This window comes from Rhinopithecus roxellana, chromosome 9 (assembly GCF_007565055.1).
Source record: "Rhinopithecus roxellana isolate Shanxi Qingling chromosome 9, ASM756505v1, whole genome shotgun sequence".
NCBI classification, from domain to species: Eukaryota; Metazoa; Chordata; class Mammalia; order Primates; family Cercopithecidae; genus Rhinopithecus; species Rhinopithecus roxellana.
Window position 1 is genome coordinate 30956903 of NC_044557.1, and position 13626 is coordinate 30970528.

A 13626-nucleotide genomic window follows, 5' to 3' on the forward strand; every position below is an offset into this window, starting at 1 on the left:
TAACCACCATAAACATATTCCGTGACCCAAGGAAAATGCTGCATGAACAAAATGGTGTCAACAAAGAGATTGAAAACATAAAGAGGAACCAAACAAACATTGTAACAGATGCAATATGCTTTGACCGAATTAAAAGATTTACTAGAGGACTTTAGCAGCAGTGTTTTTCAAGAAGAATTAGTGAACTTGAAGCCAGGTCATTTGAAATTATCCAGTCAGAGAAGCAAAAAGAAAAAGAATAAAAAAAAGAATGAAGACAGCCTAGAGTACTAATGGGAGAGCATCAATTGTATCAATATAGATTGTATGGAAGTTCCATATGTTGGAAAGAGAAAGGAGCAAAAAGCTTATTTGAAGAAATAATGGCTAAAACTTCCCAAATTGAAGGAAGGCAGTGGACATCCAGATTCAAGAAGCCCAGTGGACTCCAGAGTAGAACAATCCAAAGACATCCACATGGAAACACACTATAATCGAATTGTCAAAGAATTTTGAAAGCAGCAGGATAAGAACAACTTGTCATGTACAAAGGAGATTCTGTAGGACTCTAAGTGGATTTCTTAGCAGAAACCTTGCAGGTCAGAAAGAAATGGGATGATATCGTCAAACTGCTGGAAGAAAAACTGCCAGCAAAGTACTGTATGTGGCAAAACTTTTCTTTAAAAGCAAAAGAGAAATAAGATTGTCAAAATCTAAGAGAGTTCATCACCACTATATCTGACTTAAATGCTATTGGGAGTCTGTTAAATGGAAACAAAAGGATGTTCAATATGAAAGTATAAAATTAAATGATAAAGCTATGGACAAATACAGACCTGCATATTATTGTAATGGTGGTGAGTAAATCACTTATTTCTGATATATAAGTCTAAGACAAAAGTATAAGTGCCTATAACTATAAAAATATTAATAGATACACAACCTAAAAGATGTAATTTGTGACATCAGTAATGCAGTATGGGGATGGATGAGAAGAAGCAGTATGGTATGCAGTTGAAGTTATCAGCTTAAAAAAGATTTATTAGAAGATGTTTTATTTAAGCTCCATGGTAACCACAAAGAAGATACCTATAGAAAATACACACACAAAAATAAGGAATCAAAGCATATCTATTAAAAAAAAAAAACAATGAAACAAAAAGCATGATGGCAAGAGAGGAAAGGAAGGACAAAAAAGTTTCAAGTTAGAAAATCATTAACAAAATGTCATTGTAAGTCCTTCCCTATCAGTAATAACTTTAAATGTACTAAACTCTCCAATGAAAAGACATAGAGGGGATGAATGGATTAAAAAAAATAAAACCAAGAGCCAGCTATACCCAGTTTATAAGAGACTCACTTCAGATTTAAGGACACCTTTTATTTATTTATTTATTTTTACAGAAATTGATATACTGATTCTAAAACAGATACTGAATTGATAGGGGTTTAGAATAGCCAAAACAATTTCAAAAAAGAACAGAGTGGGAGGATTCACATTAACTGATTTTAAAACTTAATACAAATGTACATTACTCAAGACTGTGTGGTACTGGTATAAGGATAGACATACAGATCAATGAAATAGAATTGAGATTGCAGAAATAAGTGCATTACAGTTATGATCAATTGATTTTCAACAATGGTGCCAAGACAATTCAAAAATGTTATTTTCAAAAAGTGGTGCTGAAATAACTGGGTTTCCACATGGATAATAATGAATATGGATCTATACCACACACTACGTACAAAATTAACATAAAATAGATCAAAGATATAAATGCAGGAATTAAAGACATAACATTTTTAGAAGAAAACATAAGGATAAGTCTTCATAACCTTGAGTTGGGCAATAGTTTCTGAGATGTTATATCTGAAGCATAAGCAACCAAGAAGAAATACAGATTCAACTTCATCAGAATTAAAAACCTTATACTGCAAAATGCACTGTGAAAAAAAATGAAAAGACAATCTTCAGAATAAGAAAAGTATTTGTCGGTGGCTCAAGCCTGTAATCCCAGCACTTTGGGAGGCCGAGACGGGCGGATCACGAGGTCAGGAGATCGAGACCATCCTGGCTAACATGGTGAAACCCCGTCTCTACTAAAAAATACAAAAAACTAGCCGGGCGAGGTGGCGGGCGCCTGTAGTCCCAGCTACTTGGGAGGCTGAGGCAGGAGAATGGCGTAAACCCGGGAGGCGGAGCTTGCAGTGAGCTGAGATCCGGCCACTGCACTCCAGCCCGGGCGACAGAGCGAGACTCCGTCTCAAAAAAAAAAAAAAAAAAAAAAAAAAAAGAAAAGTATTTGTAAATCATATGAGATAGTGGTCTATGATATGGTCTGAATGTTTGTGACGGTGTCCCTCCATTCATATGTCGAATCCTGTAATCATCAAGGGGATGGTATTAGAGTTACCATATGACCCAGCGGTTGCATGCTTAGCTATATTCCAAGAGAATTAAAGACACATTTATTAAAAACGTATATAAACTCACATATTATTTGCTAACAATGCAAATGCTCATTGGCATTTTTAACAGCATTATTTATAATAGCCAAAAAGTGCAAATAACCCAAATGTTATGAGCTGATGACAGCATAAATATAATGTGGTATACATACAGTGGAATATTATTCCGCTGTGAAAATGAATGAAATACTGATAAATGCTCTAACACAGATGAACCTTGAACATATGCTATGTGAAAGAAGCCAGATGCAGAAGGCCACATATCCTAAGATTCTAGATTAAGTATCCAGAGCAGGTAAATCCAGAGGCGGGAAAGTGTATGTTGCCTGGAGCTGGAAGGAGGGTAGAATGGGGAGGCATGCGTTTTCTTTTGGGGAGGATGGAAATATTCGAAGATAGGTAGTGGAGATGATTGTAGAAGTCTGTGAATACATTAAAAACCATTGCATTGTATACTTTGAAAGGCTGAATTTTAGAGTGTGTGAATTGTATTAATTAAAAAAATCTACTGTCCAACTAGGAGACAGAGACCATATAGTGATTTTAACAGTGGAGGTTTAATACACAGAACTATTAGTTATAACATGATTGAAGAAATGGAGATTGACTTGTAAGAAGTAAAGACAACTTTGAAGAATACTGTAAGAGCAGACTTAATAAGTAGCCACTAACTCTAGGGCTGCTCCCTTACCTGGGCTGAGATCCAGGTCTGGCTGGCTGAAGAGGGGACAGATGTCACTGGACCTTGCTTCTGGAACTCCCTGAAATTCTCCCTCTGGCATTCTGAACCTTGGAATTTGCTGCAGAAACCACATGACAGGGTTGAGAAAGCTGCTCTGGGAGATTCCTTGGTGGTGGCATTCTGCTGCAGAGTTACTCAACAGAGTGCTGGGGTTAGCTTCTGCATGCTTATGGAACTACTTCCTGCAGGTTGCAAGATGCTGTAGGAGCAGGTACTGCAGGAGTCTGACTGGAGTAGTACATTGGAACCATGAGGAGAAAACCTCTTCCTCCTACAGTGTACTTCCAGTTGCCTCTACTGACAAGGCTTAACATCATCCCAGCTGGTAACAGAGCAATGTTGAAAGAGCTCAGTTCCGTTTTGGGAGAGAAAGCATTAAGAAGTGGATTTGGAAATGGGAGGTAATAAATTGATACCTGAATCAAGAATCTTAACGTTAAACCATATACCGTTAAAGCATATATTCTGTTTTATTGGGTTGAGTGAAAGTATCAGGTATTCATCTCAAAACAGCTAAATAAAATTCAAAATATGGATTCATATAATACGTTAAGAGAATTATGTTTTAAATTATTACAAAAAGCAATTTATGATAACTAAAAAACATACTTTATTTAATATAGAAGTATTTTAAATGAAAAGTAAAAATTTCCCTCTTATTCCTCACTCCTTTACCATCTGTCTTCTGAAGATAAATCTGTTAGTTAATATAGTTTCTTCTATATACATATATGTGTGTATATATTTTTCTTAGTAATAGAGGTTTCATGTATTGTTACTGCATATGGTCTGCTTTTAGGCTTTTATTGTTGGAAGGAATTGTAGCTGTGTGGTGCCCAAGGGCATTGTACTAAGGGTAGTTTCGTAGTCTTGGCTAAGTTGCAAGTACTTGTGTAAGTCAGGAGTAAGTCACATAACTATTCTATTTGATTTTCTAAGTTTGTAAAATGAAGAGACTTTTACTTGAAAGGAATTTTAAAAATCGGTGATGGATATAGTTCAGTAATAATATTAGGGGAAGAGAGGTAGTTTGGTGATTCTTAAGTTTATCAGCTGACTTTTGGTATGGCCTATATATTCCTATTTTTTAATATGTTTTGCCACTTAAATGTTTTTTATTGTGTTAAATAGTTGTACGTGTTTATGTGTCTATTTCAATTTGTGTGACATCAGAGTAATATAACTTTCTTTTTTTCTTTAGAAGAATCCTGCAAAAATGTCGCTCTATCCATCTCTTGAAGACTTGAAGGTAGACAAAGTAATTCAGGTATGATAGTTTAAATACTTTTTTCAAAACAAGCACAGTAACATACATTCTACTTATAGGTGAAGTAAAGCAAGATAGCTAAATGGCAGATATATTTGTTCATTTTTACACTTCATAAACCTTTCTTTAGTTTTACTAATTGCAGACTAAAAAGTTTACAGAAAAACTAGCAATTTTTTTTCATTTCACTGTGAATTAATAGGCATGAGATTTTTTTTTAATTTGACTTACACTTTTTACATGTAGCTTAATTTTCTGTCTAAAATTTAAATTATATGTAACATATTTGAGTTGATAAAATATGCTCCAATTTTTTAGATATTCATAGTTTTGTATAAAATTGGTATATTTGTCTTTTGGATCTTTAGGTATGACCACTCTTTAAAGTAATTCTCTGCCTCCTAATTGAAGTTAAAATTACAGAAATAGTGGAGTACATGCTACTTTTAGAAGAGCAGTTATTTAAAAGCACAGGGAAAGTGTAGTGATTTCTTTCCTTTGAGAGATGAGCAGCAGACATTTCACTTGTTTATTCTCTAAATGTGTAGAGATTGCAGTATTTCTAATATCATTGAGTTGAAAATTTTTATAGTCCTTTGTATTTTGAAGACACATGCTTCTGCTTAAGAACAAAGTGAGGAATTGGGACCAATTCTGGCTATTTGGGAAATTTTTGATAATTATTTTAACTGAGGATAATTTGTAATATATGATAGATTTGTCTGTTTATGGTTAGCTTTCAGCTTGATCTCTTTATCAATTTAGAATTTCTTCAGCTATTGTTTATTATTTTAATTTGACAAAATAAATGAAAACTCCTTACCTTGAAGATCATTTTATTGGTGCCCTGTCTTCAATTTACTAGAAAGTGAGATTTACTTATTGATAATTGAATTATGAACAATTATTTTCTATCATAGGTCCAGTATGGATATTAAAATGAAGGTTGTAAAATCTCTGAAATCTACAGTTCAGCTGCCAAGGCTTTGATGCCTCAAAATTTCACGTGGCCTATTCAGTCATCTTTTACATCTTCCTATCACTTCTTTAGTATTTTGTCAGTATTTTCTTCATGTGGTTTTATTTCCACGTAGTTCATCTAAACAAGCACTCTTTTTAAAAGACTTTTATCTGAAATATTTAGCTTTCCAGAATAACTGCTTAGCCATTAATATGACATCAACACATTAACTGATAAGGATTTTTAGGTAGACCCATAAGAATAACTAATCTATTCTTTGTTTTCATTCTTTTTTTGTTAGGTTTTTATGGAATTGAATGTAAATTTACCATAGTCAGATATGAGCTGAGGCTTTTGATTTTGAAAACAGCAGCAGAAGAAGAGTTGATATTGACAAATATTGGAATGAAAAATAAAGAGGGCTACAATCTGTATCATGCTGCCCTCTTTAAGCAGAAGTGAATTACATAGATATTTACATTAAAGAACCTTTTATATTCAGAGCAGAAAGCAGCTGGGAGATAGAACAGTGAATAAGGAGTGGAAAACATGGTTCTTTTATTACTCCTGAATTTAAAAATATTCCTAATCTAGCCATTAAACTCTTTGGCTATAGTGTTTGTTTTTGTATCATTTTCTAAGGTAGGTGATACTCATGTTTGTTTTTATTCTTAAGATTCCCCTGAAACGTTATTATGAAGGAAGGTAGTGTTCATTTTCTCATCTGCTGGCCTTTAACACTACAGCAAAGCTAAATTACAGCAATGAACCAACAATTCGTATTTTGTAAACTATTCTACAGTAGCCATTAGGCTGTGGCTTTTAACATCATACAGTCCCTAGACCTTTCTCTCCATTCCAAATCCTGACAAGAGCCTGTGGTTTCCTCTACTTATGCAAAGTAAGCTTTTAATAAATAATGATATATAGAACCAGAGCTTATCAGTTTCCTAATACGGTGGGCAGAATTTGGCAGAAGTGATGCTACAAGCATGTCTTTTCCACATCCTTTCTGTTAATGGCAGAAATAATAGGCCCTGGCATGCTCCTCTGTAACCCCTTTTTTTTAGTAGTGTCAGATTTCAAAGTAAGTTTGAAATAAGTGGCTACATTTAATGGTTTACAGTACTTAAAATTGGGTTACATCCTTTTGTTTCATTTTTTCTGCAAATAACATAATTAAATTTATATAACTTTGTTTGCAGGGAGCTGTCTATATGTATTCTTCAGTATTCCTTGGATTAAAAACAATAGCAATGAAAGAATAGAAAATCATAACTACATACAAAGGAGAAGTATTTTAAATTAGTAAGCTGTGTTTTAGAGCAATTTTAGATTTGCAACAAAATTGATCAGAAAGTACGGTATACCCTCTGTCCTCACACATGCACAACCTCCCCCAGTATCAGCATCTGCACCAGAGCGGTACATCTGGCTCATTTATATCACCTGAAGTTTACATATTTTCATTACATTACATTAGGTTCACTGTTGGTGTTATATGTTCTATGGATTTTGACAAATGTATAGTGACATGTATATAGTCATGTGTTGCTTAAAGACGGGTATGTTCTGAGAAATGCCACATTAGACAGTTTGTTGTGCAAACATTATAGAGTGTACTTCCACAAATCTAGATGGCATAGCCTACTACACATCTAAGCAATATGGTGTAGTCTGTTGTTCCCATGCTACAAACCTGTATGATCCCACCTGTATGATACAGTAACGCTGCATGTTACTGTACTGAATACTGTAGGCAGTTGTTACACAATAGTATTTGTGTATCTAAACACAGAAAAGGTATGGTAAAAATACGATGTAAAAGATTTAAAATGGTACATCTGTATATGGCACTTACCATGAATGGAGCTTCCAGGACTAGAAGTTGCGCTGAGTGAGTCAGTGAGTGAGTGGTGAGTGAATGTGAGGCCTAGGACTTTACTGTACACTGCTGTAGACTTTATCAACACTCTATACTTGGGCTGCACTAAATTTATTTAAAGATTTTTCTTTGTCGAATTATAAATTAACCTTAGCTTCCTGTAACTTTAATTTCTTAACTTTCTGACTCTTGTAATAACATATTAAGACACAACACATTGTACAGCTGTATAAAATATTTCCTTTGTTTATATCCTGATTCTATAAGCTTTTTTCCTATTTTTTAAATTTTTAGTTTTTTAAAATTTCTTGTAAGTTTGTTAAAAACTAAAACACACACTCACATTAGCCTAGGCCTGCACAGGGTCAGGATCATCAATATCGCTGTCTTCCACCTCCACATTGTCCCACTGAAAGGTCTTCAGAGGCAGTAACATGCATGGAGTTGTCATCTCCAATGGTAACGGTGCCTTCTGGAATACCTCCTGAAGGACCTGCCTGAGACTGTTTTACAGTTAACTGTTTTTGTAAGTAAAAGGATATACTCTAAAGATAAAGTGTATAACACAGGAAATACATAAATGAGTAACAAAGTCATTTATTATCATTATCAAGTATTATGTACCATGAATAATTGTAGGTGCTATACTTTTTTATATATGACTAGCAGTGCAGTAAGCTTATTTACACCACCATCACCACAAACTAATGAGTTGTGTTACGGCACCTATGATGTCACTAGGCAACAGGAATTTTTTAACTCTTTTATAATCTCATGGGACCACTGTTGTATATGTGGTTCATCATTGATCAGAACATGCAGCACATGACTATACCATTGTAGCATTAGACAGAATAGGTTCACTGCTCTAAAAATCCTTTAATGCCTGTTCTTTCTTCCCTTCCAGAAACTCCTGGCAACCAATAATTTGCTTTTGCTTTTGTGTTTTTTTTAGCGTCAGGATGTTCCTCTGTTGCCCAGGCTGGAGTACAGTGGCACAGTAATAGTTCGCTGCAGCCTCCATCCTCCTGCCACAGCCTCCTAAGTAGCTGGAACTACAGGCATACACCACCACATCTAGCTAGCTTAAAAAATTTTTTTTTTTCTCCTGAGACGGAGTCTTGCTCTGTCACCAGGCTGGAGTGCAGTGGTGCGATCTTGGCTCACTACAACCACCGCCTCCTGGGTTCAAGCAGTTCTCCCTGCCTCAGCCTCCCGGGTAGCTGGAATTTACAGGCACCCATCACCATGCCCAGCTAATTTCTGTATTTTTACTAGAGACGGGATTTTGCCATGTTGGCGATGAGAAACATGACAACATGCCATGTTGGTCAGCTGAACTCCTGACTTCAGGTGATCTGCCCACCTCGGCCTACCAAAGTGCTGGGATTACAGGCATGAGCCACTGTGCCCGGCCAAAACAATTTTTTGCATAGGCAGGGTTTTCCTGTGTTGCCCAGGCTGGTCTTGAACTCCTGGCCTCAAGCACCTCTCCAACTTCGGCTTCCCAAAGTGCTGGGATTAAAGGCCTGAGCCACTGTGCCTGGCCTAATATTTTATTATCTCCACAATTTTGCGTTTTTCAAAATGTCATAGTTGGAATCATAAAGTATGTAGCCTTTTCAGGTTGGCTTCTTTCACTTAGTAATATCCACTTAAATTTCCTCCATGTCTTTTTATGTCTTTATAGCTCTTTTTTTTTTTCAGTGCTGCACAGTACTTTTTTTGTTAGACATGATTCAAGAAGTAATATAACAAGCCACTAGCTCCTTTTAGCTAATCGTGGTGAAAGAACTTTCAAAGTTCAACACATGTTCAATTTGTGGATTGTTATTTACAGTTATAAAGATGTTCATGCTGTATTTTGTTTAAATCTAGAATGTTTAACAAATTATGAAATAATAAATATTAAAGGATGACTCAACAAGTATATCAGAACATATGACTTTAGTACCATTCAAAGCTTTTGTAGGCTGTACTTATTTAACCTAAGCTTTCATATCTCCAAAGCATCTTTGGGACTACTCTTGACATTGATTTTAGGGCTAGGTTGAGATACTACTATGAACTTCATTTTTAAAATGACACGTTTCCAATAAAGTAAAAAGTTGGTAGAGATTGGTCATACAACTTATTACCAAACTTGTCTCTAATGACATATAGCTATTTCAGAAAGTCAGATCTAATGGTAAAGGATAAAGTATTTCCATCAGTGAAATACTTATGATGTAGGCCATCGAGGCAGCCCTGAGAAGTGGATACTTGGGCATGAATAGCACTGATAAATGCTAGAGTGTCAGAGTGTGTCAGAATGATTTTGGCAAGTTTAACAGTTACAAATTATATTACCTTGTCATCATCCATTTATGTCAGTGATAAACTGTGCTATTTTCATAATTTCTGATGTTCTAAAAGTGTTTAGCATAAACCCTTTCCTATACTTGCTGCGATGAAGATAAAGATGATTTCAGTGGGACATGCTAAAATGGTAAATATTAGCAACTTAGTATTTATTTGTTAGGTGTTTTTCTGATATGTGACTTTTTATATGAATATGGGTATGCTTTTTTCTTATGCAAATAAAATATTTTTACTTGGACTAATTAGTAAAAGAATAATGAAAATGTAAAATTTATTCATTTTAGAATGCACTTTGAAAATATTTATTGTGGCAGCACTATGAAATACTGGTTATAAGACATGTAGAATAGTACTTCTACAATTTTTTTGTGATAGCCTTAAAAGTATTTAGAATATCAAATATAGTTTTGATTTGCAGATTTCCTTTGAAAAAATGTATTGGTGACATGTTTGAAATTAAACTTTCTTACATAAATTCATTGTTTTAGTTTCTTTTTGGAAGTACTGGATTTAGCTTATAAATTATATAAGAATATAAAGTAAGTATAGCATATTGTTACAGTTTTCTTCTTTTCTTTTTCAGGCTCAAACTGCTTTTTCTGCAAACCCTGCCAATCCAGCAATTTTGTCAGAAGCTTCTGCACCTATCTCTCAAGATGGAAGTAGGTTTATACTTTGAGTTCATTCTCTGTGAACAGAAATATTGTTACCTTCTTTTGCTCAAATAAGGAATCCAAGAATTTTTTTTCTTGACAGGCTGCATAAAAATTGGTAGTTAAGCTCAAATAGTTATGAATAAGAAAAAAAAGTTTACTTCAAAAAATAACCCTTTTTCTAATTAAGATAGTGAACTGTGGATATGGGGATGTATTTCATGGCTTAATGAAAATTGATTTTAGACTGACTTGTAAATCCCTAACATGTGGCTGATTCATTTATGAATGAATTATATATATGAATTCACATGTAAGAACTATATGAATTCACATTTAAGAACTATCATCATGCTGCTGTTGTTGAACTTTCTGAATTGTCTTCTGTCTTTCCTATGGGAGCTTCTGAAATTTCCAACCACCTCCTCTTTGGGAAGCCTCTTAAATATTGACGCCTTTATTCATTCTCTGTATCCTGTCTTTGGTCCCTTTTTCTTCAAGGTTCAGAGGGATTCAGGACAGAGCTCCTAAATACTGTGACTTAAGATACAAAATAAGTGTTAAATAAAGTTTTGTGGCCTGTCATTTTGTCTTACAACAGTTTATAACCTTGCCTCATAGAAAATTCATTTTAAGTCACAGATAATTTAAGTCTCATGCAGAAAAGAGCTTTTGGAAATAGTATATAACTACTACTAAGTGAAATAATGTTAATATTTAAAAATATGATTTGCAGGATTTCATTGGAATGTGGTTAAAATTATTAAAATGATAAGACACTAAAATTTACAAGCTTTCAAAAAAAATTGTTCAGAAGAATCATTCCATAGCCCTGTTTACAGAATGAGTTATAAAGTAGCTGACTTGACAAATAGATATTTTAGTCAGTTGTTCTGAATTGGTAAGTGGTATTCTTACTAAATTCCTAATCAAGTAGGTTTATTTTAAGAAACAGGAAAGGCAAGATAGTTTATTTGGAAAAGTTATTTCTACTTTTGAGTGTTTAGGAATCTGGTTGTTTCAGTTCAGATGTCTTCATATTTTATGAATTTTAAACATTTTCGGTATTTTCCATTTCTAATGGTTACAGAGATGGGGAGATGCCTTTCCAAATTGCTACTTTAAATTCATTCTAGATTTTATAACTTAAGTATAATTTTGTTAATACGCAGAAGCCCATAATAAAAGAGGTTTTCATTTTGTGTATTCTGTAAGTGCTTTTTAATTTATTCATTCATTCATTTACTTATTAGATCTCTATCCCAAACTATATCCGGAGCTGTCTCAATACATGGGGCTGAGTTTAAATGAAGAAGAAATACGTGCAAATGTGGCCGTGGTTTCTGGTGCACCACTTCAGGGGGTACGTACAGTGTAATTAATTTTGAATTATATAAAACCATACTTTACATGTTAATATAAGCTTTCCTGTTTGTGGCTAACTTACAAATATACAATAGCATTGGACCTCACTTCGCAGAAATTTTAGACTTCCTTTTGGATATTGTTTCTTACATAGTCTACTTCATTTTGTGCTACACTGTTTTGAGTTTATTAGGACTTAGATTCAGATACCTTTTACTAGTTCATTCTCCTTTGTCTTCTGCATTTAGTCATTTACTAAGTCCTGTTGATTCCGTTTCTGTTTCTTGTATTCATTTTGTCTGTTTTTTATCCATTCTAGTCCTACTATAACCATATTCAGGGTTTCTGTACTTCTAGTCTTCATTATTATAGTACTCTCTTAAATTTCCTCTAGTAACTTATTTCGATGGTACTAAGCTGTTGCTAAGTTAATCATTCTGAAATATACATTAGGTCTATCATATCTTTGTTGCTCATAATCTCTTTTGTTGTTGTTGTTGTTGTTGTTGTTGTTGTTGTTGTTGTTGAGATGGAGTCTCACTCTGTCACCCAGGCTGGAGTGCGATGGTGTGATCTCAGCTCACTGCAACCTCTGCCTCTTGGGTTCAAGTGATTCTCCTGCCTTAGCCTCCCAAGTAGCTGGGACTACAAGCGCGCGCCACCACGCCTGGCTAATTTTTTGTATTTTTGGTAGAGACCGGGTTTCACCATGTTGACCACGCTGGTCTCGAACACCTGACTTCAGGTGATCCACCTGCCTCAACCTCCCAGAGTGCTGGGATTACAGGCATGAGCCACTGCGCCCAGCCTTTGCTCTTAGTCTTTTAACATTCTTTTTGAAATCCAAAGCTCCATGTAATTAGACTCCATATTCTAGCTTAATTATAATGGATCTGATAACCTTTTATTAAGGTTATTGCTATGACCATAGCACTTTGTACCACTTATTATAATTGTAGTTAAATCTGTGTCTGTCTTGTTGCCATATCCCAATGCATATACAGTACCTAGCATTTATGTATTTACCAAATGTTTATTGAAAACTTGTGTTAGTGGTGATGCAGTTGGGAAAACAAATAATAGTAGGTATTTTAAGAGGTTGAAAAATTGAAAAAAAAATAAATGGACATAGATGTAATTGCAGCTAGCTAACAGCTTCTCCTAGGACTGAGATGACACAGGGGAGAGACTGGAGTTAGCAGAACCTAGAACCTTGAGGGAAGAGCCCCACAGAGCTGGGACTCAGACCTCGAATGAGGGGACACTACTGGTGCCTCTGAGGGGTTGTAATGAGGCTGGTTCTGGGAGTGTCAGGAAAAGCTGCAGACTGGAACCAACTGCTACTGCCAGGGTAAAGGGCCAGGCTTACACAGTACTGACAGGAGCAGGAAGCACACAGGAAGGAACGAGGTGCTTGTCACTCCAGTCACTGACAAACAAAATTATAATTTGCACAGTTAGGCCCAGCATCACCAAGTAGAGTCTGGAAGGGTGGATTTGGAGCTGACAAACAGTAGCTTAATATCTGTTACCACCTACACCTTTGACTACTCAGTATATCCACACACTTGTACAGATACTTGAATTTCATGTGACAACAACAACTTTATACTTTCTCCTTAAAAGATGAACTTCTTCATAAAATCAGAGTTCAGCAAACTTTATAAAGGGCTCCATAATAAATACCTTAGGCTTTCATGGTCACTTATGATCTTTATCACATATTCTTGTTTGTTTACAATCTTTAAAAATATAAAAATCATTTTTAACTCGGGTGTATGAAATGAAGCCATGTATCCCTCGATATAAATGAAGTTGCTCTCACCCTTTCTCTACAAAGGGATGATACCAGTTAATGTGGCCATCTCTGGGCAGTGGTCATGGTATTGATTACTATATGATATTAATTACCCTTATAAGTATTCACATTCCCAACAGAAT

At 35.0% G+C, this 13626-nt stretch overlaps 1 protein-coding gene across 6 annotated transcripts in view; it reads left to right on the forward strand.

Moving 5' to 3' along the window:
- SDCBP (syndecan binding protein) overlaps positions 1-13626 on the forward strand; it is a 29784-nt gene that overhangs the window by 7193 nt on the left and 8965 nt on the right. For 3 of the 6 annotated variants that reach the window (XM_010386790.1, XM_010386793.1, XM_010386791.2), the window contains exons 2-4: positions 4395-4460; positions 10251-10329; positions 11574-11683. In XM_010386790.1, coding sequence (XP_010385092.1) covers positions 4410-4460; positions 10251-10329; positions 11574-11683 — 240 coding nt within the window. In that variant the 5' untranslated portion in view covers positions 4395-4409. The remainder of the gene's footprint in view (positions 1-4394; positions 4461-10250; positions 10330-11573; positions 11684-13626) is intronic. The other 3 variants (XM_030937915.1, XM_030937917.1, XM_030937916.1) reach the window with 1 other exon arrangement.